At 40.7% G+C, this 13,628-nt stretch overlaps 1 protein-coding gene and 1 non-coding gene across 4 annotated transcripts; one reads left to right on the top strand and one right to left on the bottom strand.

Annotated features, from left to right (window-relative positions):
• Positions 1 to 4,718: 4,718 nt before the first annotated feature.
• LOC102078843 (uncharacterized) lies at positions 4,719 to 8,741 on the bottom strand. Of its 3 annotated transcripts, none has more exons than XM_025905801.1 (5): positions 8,586 to 8,741; positions 7,672 to 7,745; positions 6,654 to 6,977; positions 6,081 to 6,437; positions 4,719 to 5,667 (listed from the first exon to the last, which is right to left on the bottom strand). In XM_025905801.1, the coding sequence occupies exons 1-5, from the start codon at positions 8,681 to 8,683 to the stop codon at positions 5,507 to 5,509; spliced, it is 1,014 nt and encodes a 337-aa protein (XP_025761586.1). In that variant the 5' UTR covers positions 8,684 to 8,741; the 3' UTR covers positions 4,719 to 5,506. The 3 variants fall into 3 exon arrangements, with proteins under 3 accessions (XP_025761586.1, XP_025761587.1, XP_013121764.2); XM_025905802.1 differs by having other exon boundaries at positions 6,168 to 6,437; XM_013266310.3 differs by lacking the exon at positions 7,672 to 7,745 and having other exon boundaries at positions 8,586 to 8,739.
• A 3,284-nt stretch (positions 8,742 to 12,025) lies between these two features.
• Positions 12,026 to 12,098, top strand: trnar-acg (transfer RNA arginine (anticodon ACG)). Its single transcript has one exon. It is a non-coding gene; the product is annotated as a tRNA-Arg (tRNA).
• Positions 12,099 to 13,628: the final 1,530 nt, after the last annotated feature.

Here is a 13,628-nt window from a genome sequence, read left to right as displayed (position 1 = left end):
TTCTTTTAAAATGTCAGGACAGTTTTCTCAGGTGATCTAATTTTCCCATTTTTCATACTCCATACTACATCTCGCGATCACACTTTGGCCTTTTGTCGAACTCCCTTAAATTCTTACACTTGCCCATTTTCCAGCTTCTAACATCAACTTTTAGAACAAAATGTTCACTTACTCTATAATATATCCCACCCACGAACAGGTCCCATAATGAAGAGATAATCAGCGTTATTCTCTTAACCTGTCATGGTCATAATGTTGTGACTCATCTGTGTATATTTCCTTCAGTGGAAACTGGATATCGTTCTTACAGTAACCTGAATTTAAGCGACAGTTTACTCACCAGATTTAGTATGAACTTAAATGTGTTTTCTGATATTGAATATGAGTATGCCTTTAGTTTACTCTTTTAGCTCTGACTTTGGTTTTAGTGGTGTTTAATGGTCTGAGAGCAAGTAAATAACAAACAGAACTCCAACATGTTAATCTGCGTGCAAATTCAATATACAATAAACAAGTACACTGTAGGTGTCCTGATCAGGATCATGTATTGATGATTATTCTACATTCTGCTCATTGGTGGAAACGCACACACAGACTTTTGAGAAAAGAAGAGAGGGAGACAGTCTGGTCCTACTGTGTCACTCCTGGTTGGGTCACTTGAACCAATCAGAATTCCTCATGAGTAAAGCATCAACATAAAAGCCTAAACACAACAACACAATCACTGTGGGCTTTCTGTGCAATCATTTTTTTCTCATATCAGAAATATTTATTTCTTTGTTTAATTTCCTGATAGCTGTTTCTGACCCGTTTCTACTGAGTCACTCAGTGAACTGGAATAGATCTTTACATTTTATATACATGCTGTCCAGGGAGGGAGTTTTCAAATGACTTATACAACAGTACAGAAAAAAACACCACCATGGGCATAATGTATGTATATTTATATATTATACAAAACTGTCCAAAAAAGAAGAAACATAAGAATTTGATTTGGTAAAATAATGAATTGTAATTCACAGTTCAGTCAGTAAATGAAGCAGCTCAGCTCTACTTCTAAATTGTCTACAAACAGCCTCCAAAGCTCTCCAAAGATCTGATAAAGTAGTTTAGCAGAACTTTTGGTTATATGAAATGGAATAAAAAGGAGATGTGAAGAATAGAAATATTTTCCTGCTATTATTTGCTGCTATTTTGATAATCATCATTACCGTTTCATGTTAATAGTGATGTTGCTTTCACAGATGCATTCAGATGTTCAAATATATTGGTATTATATCAGTCTTTATTATAAGTCCAGTTATAACCACTTCGAACTGTTGAGTTGAATATATAATTTTAAATGCTTTCTAATGCTTCGATAATCTTAAAGGTTTCTGTGTAGAGGGCAGAGACAGGAAAATACACTCTGTGCCAAAATGAGACAGGAAACGCGTCTGCAGAGCATGCTTTTGCAGAAGTGAAACTGAAGCCAGAGTTTAAGTGCAAGCCAAAGAGTAGGGTGTTTATTATGCATTTATTGCGGATTAAGCCTTAAGTAGTTGTGGTAGATTGAAACAGTTGTTTATATATTTTACATATAAGTCAAGATCATTACACACAGGATGGCCTTAGCCTGGTTGGTTGCCTAAGTTGAGGTCAACTAAGGTTCAGAAAGCAGATGCAAACTCTGCACGTACAGACAGACGAGACATACACATACAGACACAAATAGTGAGAGGTCATGACACGTACGCAGTACACAGCATGCACGCGCCCTCGCACGTGTACGCACACACAGATAGACTCATTTAGTAGGTAAGAGTTTATGACTGCAAAGTTGTGCATGAGTGACATTTTGTACAGGAAGTGCACCTGATGTTCCAGGAAGATAAGCCTGGGCAGGATGGAGACAGGAAGCGCTTGGCGTCGACCCGAAGAAGATGTTCTGTTTTAGACTATGTTAAGAGTCAGTGTGGTTTTGGAGTGACGTATGCTTTGTTTAAATCTGTCTAGCAACAGAAAAGGGGGCTGTACTATCTTAACCCTATAAAACCGTTGTCTGAATATGGTAAAGACAGTTCAATACTAATTGGGTTGTTGGACTCACACATGTGTTCATTGAAATGCCGTCTAAATTGCACCCGCCTGGATCTGTGGTTATTTATGGATTCCTCTCTCAACATTGAACCCTAACAGAGAAAACAACCTTTTCTGTTAAATGTCATACAAATGATGCATAAAGTGTAAAGGCAGTTTGGACAGTCTATGAATACAGTGTAATAACAAAGTTTCTTAACTTTAGCTTCCTTTAGATATTTTTACAGCAGTCAGTGACAAATCCCAGAGTGCCAGTCAGATACATCTCACTCTGCTGCAGAAGTGAACAGTTGTACTTTGACCTTTAACCTCTCTGCTCTGTATCGTTTTCACTTTCAGACCAGAAAACCATCACAGCTGAGTCTGAACAGAATGTCACTCTGACATGTCGAACTCCAAACAACAACATCATAGCTGTAAAATGAAGCAGAACTGATCTGGAGTCTGAATATGCCCTTTTGTACCTGGATGAGCAGTCAGATCCAGATTACCAGCCTCCATCTTTTTAGAGCCGGGTGGATCTGCAGGACAGACAGATGAAGGATGGAGACGTGTCTCTGATTCTGAAGGAAGTGACGATTACTGATAATGGAACATACGAGTGTGTCTTCAAGACGGGAGCAAACTGCAGGAAGAGAGCTCATCTCAGTGGAGACCTGACAGCTGACACCTCACACCTGTTTCTCACCTGCAGGTCAGACAGGAGGACACACAGAGGATGGATCTGTAACACTGATTGTTGGTCTTTCACTTTCTGCTGCGCTTCTTCTTGTCGCTGTTGTTGTTTTGTTTTTTTTTTACCTTCAGAAAATTTAGACGACAACAGAATTCAGCAGGATTCATGCTGGCCTCCTGTTTAACTGTGACCTGTTTGAACGATCTCTCAGTTTTCCAGCTGATCTGAGTCTCCTGCTGCTGATCCAACGTCTCAGAGGTCACATGGAGCATTCAGGTGAGACAGACGAGGATATCCTGGATTTGTTGTTCAGCATCTTTGTAAAGACTTCAACATGTTCTTTGGGACACATTTAAGAACTTTAACTAAACACTGATTAATTTGTCCAAAAATATTACTCAGCGAGTTTCTTAAACTTTTTAAAGTTTTTATTTGGTACAAAACATGAACTATCAGCCCTGCAAACATTTCAGGTTTTCTGTTTTTTTGTATCTGAAAAAATGGTCCAAAGTGAACTTGTGACCTCCAAGAACATCACCTGAAAGTCTTCATATCTTTTAAAAAAGGAGTTTATTTGGAAGTTAAGACGTTTTGAATATCATTCTATTAGAACAAATATTAAACAAAAATTAAACCCAGTTTCTGATCATGTTTCATCATCTTTAAAAACAAAGTGCCTCGATATGACTGTTGTTGTTTGCTGGTGGTTTTTGAATAAAGTTGAACTGAAGCGGAATAAAATGGACAAATAGTCGAGTTAGAGACTCCACTAACAACATTTATTCAGACAGTTAAATAAAAACGAGACAAAGTGGGTTATTTTTTATTAAAATAGTAAACCTCAGTTGAGAAAAACAATCACCAGCTGTTATTTGTTAACTGATCATTTAGAAGACACTGGTGAACAGGTTGAGGCATCGCAGGTTTTCCTCCAATCACTGCCATCATGTAGTTTTTAATACTGAGGTTTGTGAGCTGGCCCAGCTGACAGCACTAAAACACACTGTAAATTTGTTAAGTCAAACACACTAGAGGTAATAATGATGAACTGATAAAGTGCTGAAGCAGTTAAATCATTTACAGTTCATGGTATCGCACACTCTGAAAATAAAGAAGCTAATTTAAGGATTCCTTTGTTACAAAGGAGTTTGTTTTACCCTGGATGACCCAAAGGGAGGCTTGTTTCTCCTGATGGATTTCAACCAGCAGCCTAACTACTGCATTATTAACCTTAAACTTTAGCTGAGTGCTTGTTTCAATGGTCTGATCTCTGTTTTCAGGAGAAACAAGCACTGCAGTAGCACCTGACATGTTGAGCTACCTACTCTTATTTGTTGCTGCTAATGTTTGTTGCACCCCTGAATAGTGGAGAGTATAACTTGAGTTAAGAGAAAAACAGCACCAGCTCCCAAACCAGTATTTTTTAATGATGGGAATAGAACCAGTGCTCACTCTACAGCAGGAGTGGGGAACTCCAGGCCTCGAGAGCCGGTGTCCTGCAGGTTTTAGATGTGTCCTTGATCCATCACAGCTGATTTAAATGGCTAAATGACCTCCTCAACATGTCTGGTAATGAACTAATAATTTGATTCAGGTGTGTTGACCCAGGGTGAGCTCTAAAACCTGCAGGGACACTAACAGCTTTTCAAAATAAGATTATGAAAACTATATAACTGACTCCTTTACAAACTGTATAGCAATATTTTACCTCATGAATTTATCTGTTAGACTTCCTTCCTCTGTTTTAGCTCAGATTTTGAAATGTCTGAAACTGATCATTAAAGCCTTTTTGCAGGTAAACTGGGAAACAGCTGCACTGATCTAACATCAGTTTGCATGGCGAATATTTGAATCTGAATCTTCCTGGATGCTATGATATCAGCTGACTGGGTGGCAGTGTGGACGTGACTCTTACAGCACCTTTGCTGTTACTTTGTGCTTGCTGATCTACAATTTTATTTTAAAGGGTCAGTTTATCAACATTAAATAACATACTTTACCCATTTTAAATGTGAACTGGAAGGGCTTTATGTTTGGTCCAAGTTTACTCAAAAACTAAAGAGACTTCCACGTCTCCTGAACTTAACACATGGTGTAAGTAACCTGTAATTTAAAGTCTAATGTGAAGCTGTCAGGTCATAAAATAAATGGCAGCAAAATTCTAAATGATGAAATATGAATGATTTTCTTTTTCCTGTCCTGACTTCTTTGCAGCACCAGCCTCTGTCAGTGCGCCCCAGGGTGGCTGTGGCTACAATGTAGCTTGCCATCACCAGTGTGTGAATGGGTGGATGACTGGATGTGTAAAGCGCTTTGGGGTCCTTAGGGACTAGTAAAGCGCTATACAAATACAGGCCATTTATCATTTACCATGTTGCATATTTTATCTTTGTAGCAGGACTTTGCCATATCACTGTACTATAGAATTTTTACATAATATAAAATGATCAAATTGTGATATTATTGCTATAGCACTGCCATGCATTTAGTTTCCTTGAAAAAAATAAAATAGCATTATCGCTCACTCCCACTTCATAGATCTTCATCACCCGATCCTCCAAAAATCCCTCTGGTGTTGGCAGATTTTCTGGATTTTGCAGATGCTTGACCCATTTTGTGAAGAAGAGTCAAATGATGCTTTAAACTCCTGATGTTATATGAGTACGCTCAGACTCTAAATCCAAGGTCCAGTCCTCTGAAAGTTCGTCCTTGTGGAAAAGCAGGGCAGCCGTTGTTTTCAGGAGGATGCTGCTATAACGGCTTTTGTTCCTTGCAGGTAATTATGACGACAGCAGAAACAGCAGGAACAACAAACACAGCCCAAACTGACAGAAAAACTATTAATAAAAGAGTCCAATCCCAATCTCCTCCACCCTCGTCTCCTCCACTATTTGTGTCTTCATCTGTGAAACCTGCAGAGCAGAAACAGCATGTGGACAGAGTTAGCAGGCATGTTTTTTAATGTTACAGCACTTTGAAACACATCTGCAGCTCATTCAGAGGCTTTGGGGCTGTACACACTGTATTTTAAATTAGTACAGCTGATCTCACAGCTGCTGGATGTTTCTTTGAATCATAAGAACATTAAGACAAACAAGATGATCATGAAAATCATATTAACGATTGATTTGGCCTGAATTTGATGCTGAACTGCGGTAGCTCCTGAATCCATGCTTTTATTTTTTGGGGTTAGTTTGCAGCGATGCTGCAAAGTTTACATAAAGCGCCATATTGCATTTTTGCAGAGCAGACGACCCCCTATGAGCAAGCACTTGGCAACAGTGGGAAGGAAAAACTCTTAGGCCCGTCAACTCTATAAGCTCACCTGAGTCTGTGACTGTGAGGTTGATGGAGTGTCTGAACTCCTTGATGACTCTCTCACCATAGATGGTGTGATTGGTTGTAATCTTACATTCATATATTCCTGTATCGCTGATGCTGATGTTCCTTAGAATGATGGAAACGTCTCCGTCCTTCGTGGATGAGTCTCTCAGCTCCACTCGGCCTTTGATGGACTCGTGCTGATAGTTCTCATCTGAGTGCTGGTTTTGGAAGAAGAACACATAACCCTCTGACACGAGCTCGGGTCTGCTCCACTCTAATGCTGTGATATCTGCATCTGTGGGTCCCCGACACTGAAGAGTGACATCTTGTCCAGACCTCACTTTGACATCTGTGTGGTCTAAAGAGAAACTTCACTCTTTAGTAACTGTGCTCAGATGAAGTGATCAGAAGAGTTTCAGAACAGATTTGGTGAGCATTTTGAATCAGATCAATATTGCTGCAGTTTACTGCTCAATAATATCAATTTCTATATTTACATGTGAGAAAATCAAGTGTTTTTGCATTTTGTATCATTTTTTGCAGTAACAGCAGAAGTAGGACGATCCAAACTCACCCGAGGCCGTCACTGTGAGGTTGATGAAGCACTTAATGCCCCTGAACGGTCTCTCTGTGCTGTTTTTGTTCCTGAACACAATCCGACACTTGTACGTGCCATTATCGTTGATGGTGACGTTCTTCAGAATCAAAGTGAGGTCTCCATCCTTCAACTCCACTCGGTCTTCAAAGGACTCAGGCTGGTATCTTTGAAACGAGTTACGATAGAACAAAGAATCGAGGCCGTGTCTGCTCCACTCCAGCAGGGTGATGGCTGCAGCTCTGGGACACGCACAGTGAAAGGTGGCCTCTTGTCCAGGCTTCACTTTGATTTCTGTGTGAGCTAAACACACACACACACACACACACACACAAACAGATTAGTAATATGTACCCTTCTGTTATAGCTGCTGCTTAGTCTGTGTCTAACCTCTGACATGTTTAATCATCTTCAGAAAATCAGCGGCTCTGCTGACAATATACCTGTGTCTGTTTCTGATTGGTCAGAATTATAAACATGGGAACGCTGCCTCTTTCATGTAAACACACTCTTAGCTATTGATTGATAAAGTCTGGGGTAATTTCTCAAGTTGACCTTCATGTGACCACTCATAAGTAGGTGTAAAGCAGCTCAGATAGGTAGGTGGGGTGAGAAAATATAAGTATTTAAAAATAAATTCAAAATCATTATTTAAAATATTTAATATGTTAAATATAAATATTTAAAAATATATTGGAAATGTTTTCACTCCCCACATGTTTATATATCACCACTGCATGCCAGTGAATTTTGTCCCCCCTTTTCTTTAGCCAACTCCCTCTCTTAGATGACATCCATATATTATACTCATGTATGAAGAAAAAAAGAAAAAGAAAAGAATTTATTTCTGATGTGGCAGCTGTCATGGAGCGCTGTGTGGCAGGCAGGAGTAGGACCCAAAGTGCAGACACTCAGACTCGAAGGATGAACTCAAAACTCAGCTTTATTTGCTGGTAGGGGAAAGCATACAAAACTAAACTGGAAAATGTAAACTCACACTTGACGGAGAGGCACACGAGGAAGCACACAGCTTGAGGGACGACGCGACAGTGAGCACAGGAAAACGCAGGGCTAAATACACAGAGGGAGTCATCAAGGAATTAGAGACAGAAGGGGAACACAGCTGGGAGGAATAAGACCTAACGAGACAGGGAGAGCAAAGCTGGAACACTGACATCAGACAGGGACATGAACCTTCAAAGTAAAACAGGAAACAGAACACACTTAAGACATGGACTAGACAGAGGCAGACTTGACGCTGCACCACACCGGCAATAATAACAAAATACAACCCGAACCTAAGTCATAATGCAGAAACATACCAAAATAACTGAAACACCGATCCATAATAAAAATCAACAAAGCACCAGAGAAAACATAAAGAACAATCATTCAAAACCAAAACATAAGGAACTCAAAATGCTGGGTCGAACCGACCCAGGACCGTGACAGCAGCATTTGTACTGCTGTGTTCTGTTTCAGTGTGAGGAATAAATCTTTTGCCTTCTTTTCAGACACTTAAACATAAAAATGTTACTAATTAAATAAATTGCTTTCATTTATCAATTATATTCCACCTCATTTTATTTTATGTTGTATCTTCCACGCCATGTCTTTACATTTTAACCTTAGAAAAAAACCCATTTTACTATAAATATGAAAACCAGGCCCCGCATAAGCAGAAGAAAACGGGTGTATATGACGAATGAAACAGACACTAAATATTAAAAGCACGTTTATAAATTAGCTCACATTTTATTCTATGTATCAGCAGATGTCAAAGCTGCCAGCTTAATGTTTAGATTGGAACAGCTGTATGTCCCAAAAAGCGTTCCAATAGAAAGTCCCGAGTCATATGTCTTTGATGGTGGACCGAGATCATCCTCTTCCTCTTAAAAAACAGCCACTCACCTTCTAATGCAGCCATCTGGATAGTCTGAAGGCACAAGAGAAGAAGAGCGTGAAGCATTTTTGAAAAAACAAAATATCACAGCTGGAAACGAAAGCATTTTCTTTATTAAAAGATGCGACACACTCCACCTAACGTAAGCAGGCTATATTTGAGACAGTTCACAGTCACCCTGACACCTGCTGGCCAATGACAGTCATCGCGCTGCTGTTTAAAAAAAACAAAAACAAAACCAAAAAACACGAGCCGTGATTGTTAAGATCAGTGTGTTTCAGCAAATGCCATTACATCCCTGTGTAACATGTGAGGCTGTTTCACACTCTTAATAATTCAGTGCATTCAGTGGACAGCAAAGTTTATTCATGGAGTAAACACTACTGTGTTTATTTATGATAACCAAACTATGTTTGGGGCATCAGAAAAGAACCAGAAGATGTAATTATTATTTTGATTCTTAAACCTTTGCTGAGTTTTTGTTCTGGTGATCTGATTGTTGTGTGTCCTCCTAACTCATGCGTATCTAAGACTGGTTTGGTCTCAGCAAACTGCTAAATTTTTAATAAAGCTCTTTGTAGCTAAACCATGAACCTATACTTGAGTGATGAAAATAGAAATATGATTCCTAAATGTTAGAGTATCAGCTGACCGGGTTGCAGGGCCCTGACCCTGAATGCCACAGCGCTGCCTACAGCACCTTTGTTTGGGGTTTCTCCCAACTCTAATCAGAAATGGTCAGACTGGGCAGCACCACCTCATCCCCCATCACACTGAACACTGGTGCTCCACAGGGGTGTGTACTGAGCCCTCTCCTGTACTCACTCTACACCTACGACTGCACGGCCACTAACAACTCCAACATCATTGTGAAGTTTGCGGACGACACTACAGTGGTGGGTCTTATCACCAACGGTGATGAGACAGCCTACAGGGAGGAGGTCAGCGCCCTGACCCACTGGTGTCAAGACAACCATCTCACCCTCAACGTCGCAAAGACAAAGGAGCTGATAGTGGACTTCCGGAGGTGCAGAGGAGTACACACCCCCATCACCATCAACGGCGCCGCTGTGGAGAGAGTGAGCAGCTTCCGCTTCCTTGGTGTACATCTGGCTGAGGATCTTACGTGGTCAGTACACATAAACAAGACAGTGAAGAAGGCACAGCAGCGCCTCTTCTTTCTCAGGAGACTGAAAAGATTTGGCATGAGCCCCCGCATCCTCAGGACCTTCTATCGCTGTGCCATTGAGAGCATCCTCACTGGATGCATCACCACCTGGTATGGCAACACCACCGCTTACAACCGCAAAGCTCTCCAGAGAGTAGTGCGGTGTGCTGAACGGATAATTGGAGGTGAGCTTCCCTCCCTCCAAGACATCTACAGGAAGCGGTGCCTGAGGAAAGCGGGGAGGATCATCAAGGACTCCAGTCACCCCAGCCATAAACTCTTCAGACTACTTCCATCAGGAAGGAGGTTCTGCAGCATCCGGTCCCGTACCAGCAGACTGAGAGACAGCTTTTTCCACCAGGCCATCAGACTGCTGAACACCTCATAGACACCTCACCCTCACTACTGGAACTTCAACATTATGCACTCCATACTGTACATTAATGCCACTGTTTTGCACATACCTACCTCTGTATATTTTATATTTTATATATCTTATTTTATTGTTTACTCTATTTCATTTGTAAAACATGTATATACACACTCACACACACACACACACACGTAGAAAAACATATTTAGTACACACATTCAGTAATGTATATACCTTTATATATGGTACATATATTTATTACTTTTTAGATTAACCATTTTTATATTTTGCTTGTTGCACGTTATTGTATTTTGCACAACTCTGTTGCTTGTGAAGCTTGCACACAAGAATTTCACTCGCATGTACTGTACCAGTGTACCTGCACATGTGATGTGACAATAAAGGTGATTTGATTTGATTTGATTTGATTTGAAATGCAGGGCTGTGAGATAAAGGGAGATTCGTGGCTTAGTGAGCTGTGTTCATTCAGTCGCTCCATCTCTGACTGACTGAATGTATCCCTCCTCCCTCCGTGCAGAGATCTCATTTCCTTCTCTGTCTTTGACCACAAGATTCATTCTTTGCCAGTCCCTCCTCATTAAAAAGACGGTGAGCACTGACAACATTTTTCTTCCTACCTTCTCTCCAGGTCAGGCTGCAGCTTTAACTCAGTAGATGGCAGCACAGGCCATGATTGAACCTTAGGAATAGCAGTCAGATTAACCTGTCACCGTGTGCCATACTACTATATTATTGGCAGAACTGTTCACGTTTGGTATTTCAACAAAAACAAACAAAAAATTTCCTTCATAGATTTATTGACTGTTAAAGAAAACCTCCTGATATAAACATTAGACTTTGAATGATGTGTTTTGAATTCTTGGATGATTTGCATTTGTAAAACTTTCTCAGAGCTCCAGAAACTGATTAACAAATGAGGGGCTTCCTGATTTAAAGTTTGTAGGTCAGGGAGAGGAGCTCCACCAGAGGGCGCTTTAATACAAACAGTCTGAAACATGTTTCAAACATTCGGGTTTCTTGGGAAAGAGTTTATACATATACACCGATTAGGTATAAGATTACAATCAAATGACTAATATTGTGTTGGTTTCTGCTCTGCACAATTTATTTAGAAGCTGCTTGTTTGTTTTCTCAGGTGTCCTGCTGGATCAGTGCCAAACAGCAAACATCACTCCTGTTCATGAAACACAATGAAACACCAGATTATTATCTGCACAATCATTTAAAGCATTTGTTGAAAATCTCTGACAGACCAGAACTGCTGATCAGTTCAGATCACCAGCAGTTTTCTACACTTTAGTGCATAATAGTGTTCAGTGCAGTACTGTGGTGAAGTTTGCAGTGATGCATTATGTCAGGTTAAAAAAGTGTAGCAGCTGTCAGTTTATATTAACCGCGTGATGGTGTTTAGTTTCACTATCGGAGGCTAATTTAAATCTGACTGTGGTGGAAAATCAGTGATTACAGCTGTAAACATCTGTTTGTATCATGTTGAATTTCAGTCGTGTAAAATCCACAAAGAGCAGTAAACCTCTGAGTGTGTCGCACAGTGTTTCATACATCTTGTGACAAACGGTGTCACTAAATCAGCCTGTGCGGATCATTCCCTGTCAGACAGCAGAGGAAACAAAATCAGCCTGAATCAAGAAGCTGCTTTCAGCACAGAACAAAGATGAGGTCACACAGCTCCAAAAAGTCAAGTTATAGTTTTAAAATAGCCAATTTTTCCGGAATTAAGAGAGTTTCCTTAACTTATAGCACAAAAGTTAAAGGAGTGTCATTTTACTGCAGTTATAAACTCACACCTGGCAGCTAAATTCACAAGAACACCCTGAAAAAAGATGTCATTTTCTGCTTTTCAACTAAAAGGCGTAAGAGACACATGCGGGCCAGTGGCGCAATGGATAACGCGTCTGACTACGGATCAGAAGATTCTAGGTTCGACTCCTGGCTGGCTCGTACACATTTAAGGGCAGCGATAGCCGATTTTTGTGTCGTGCGACCGTTTTGGTGATCGGCCCATGTTTGTCCTTCATCGTGCGTCGTGCATCGTGTAATATACGTGGGGTAACGAGAAGCGATTAACACCTCACGACCTGCTCCCGATCATCAATCGCTTGGTCGGGAGGATTTCAAACCTGTTTGAAATCCTCACGACCGTCGTGAGGGTGTCGCCGCAGCCGCTCACACTGCGCACGCGCAAACACATAAAGTCAATGAAAAAGACGGACAGCACAGAAGTGCAGGTGTGATCTGGACACAAGCGATGGAGGCACTTGTAGGACTTTGGAAAGCTCATCCGAGCCTTTTCGATGTGGCCTCACAAAATTATCACAAACACAACAACCGTGAAAATAGTTGGATCTACATTGCTGCTCAATCACAGCTGCCTGATCAATGTTTTTCATTAGCAATTTAGCAAAGTTGATGGTGGTGGTGTGCGTGTCTGTGTGAGTGAAAGACAGAGAGGGAGAGCGAGCGACAGATTTTCTGTTATAACCTTCATGTTATGAACGCACAGTGTGAGCACTCAGGTCGTATCAGAGCATCGGGCCGTATAGTGTGAGACGCTGCATCGTGACCTACGAACTTCTAACCCCTGCGAGTCAATCGTACAGTTTGAGCAGGAGTGTAAGCCCAGCATTAGTGGCTGCCCACTGATTCACTGAGTGAATGGGTCAAATGCAGAGAGAGTAATTTCCCCATGGGGATCAATAAAGTGTACATTATTATAATTAATAAAGGCCTGTGTGGACACACCCACACTGTAAGTATTTGCTGTCTTTTTCTTTTTTTTAAAGAAAATCTTTAACTTACATCAAAAGTCCTGCAATAACACATCAACCACGTGTCACGGGAGGTTGCTAAAGCTCCATGTTTGATTTGGCAGTTTTAAACTAAATACCCATCCTGACACAATCCCAGAGAGGTTTAGTGTCTATAGCTGGAATCAAACCAGCAACCTTTCACTTGCCAAGCATGAAGCCACATTTATATTAAGTTATAAGCAAAACAAAATAATTTTATCACATGCCATTTAATTATTTTGCAAACAGCATCTGTCTACAAAGAAAGGTGCTCTGATGCTTCCAGTCAGCAGAACGGACCAATCAAGTTTCTGAAACCAACCAGAGGAAATAAAGTTCCTCATATGTTCCTGTTACTACATCTACACAGAGACAACAAGCTGAGAGCAGAGGGTGGAGGAGTAGACAGTTAAAAGTGACACAGACGTCTGAATAAAAGAGGCTCCGTACCTCTGACTGACTGGAATCGTGACAAATGTTTGTGTGGGTGTGTGCATCTATTCTGTGTGTTTACTCTGTTGTATTTCCTCATTGCTTCAGCTCATCATCATCATCACCACATAGTCATTGTGAGTCTCCTTCATGATGAAGAGCATTCTCATGGGCCTGTTGTGGATGTTTGCTTCTTGGTGTGATCAGCCATTGTTAGAGATCAACAAACATCAACATCATCCTGCACTAA

The sequence above is a fragment of the Oreochromis niloticus genome, linkage group LG3 (genome assembly GCF_001858045.2).
Source record: "Oreochromis niloticus isolate F11D_XX linkage group LG3, O_niloticus_UMD_NMBU, whole genome shotgun sequence".
In the NCBI taxonomy this organism is placed as follows: domain Eukaryota; kingdom Metazoa; phylum Chordata; class Actinopteri; order Cichliformes; family Cichlidae; genus Oreochromis; species Oreochromis niloticus.
This window is presented reverse-complemented; position numbering and strand designations above follow the sequence as displayed.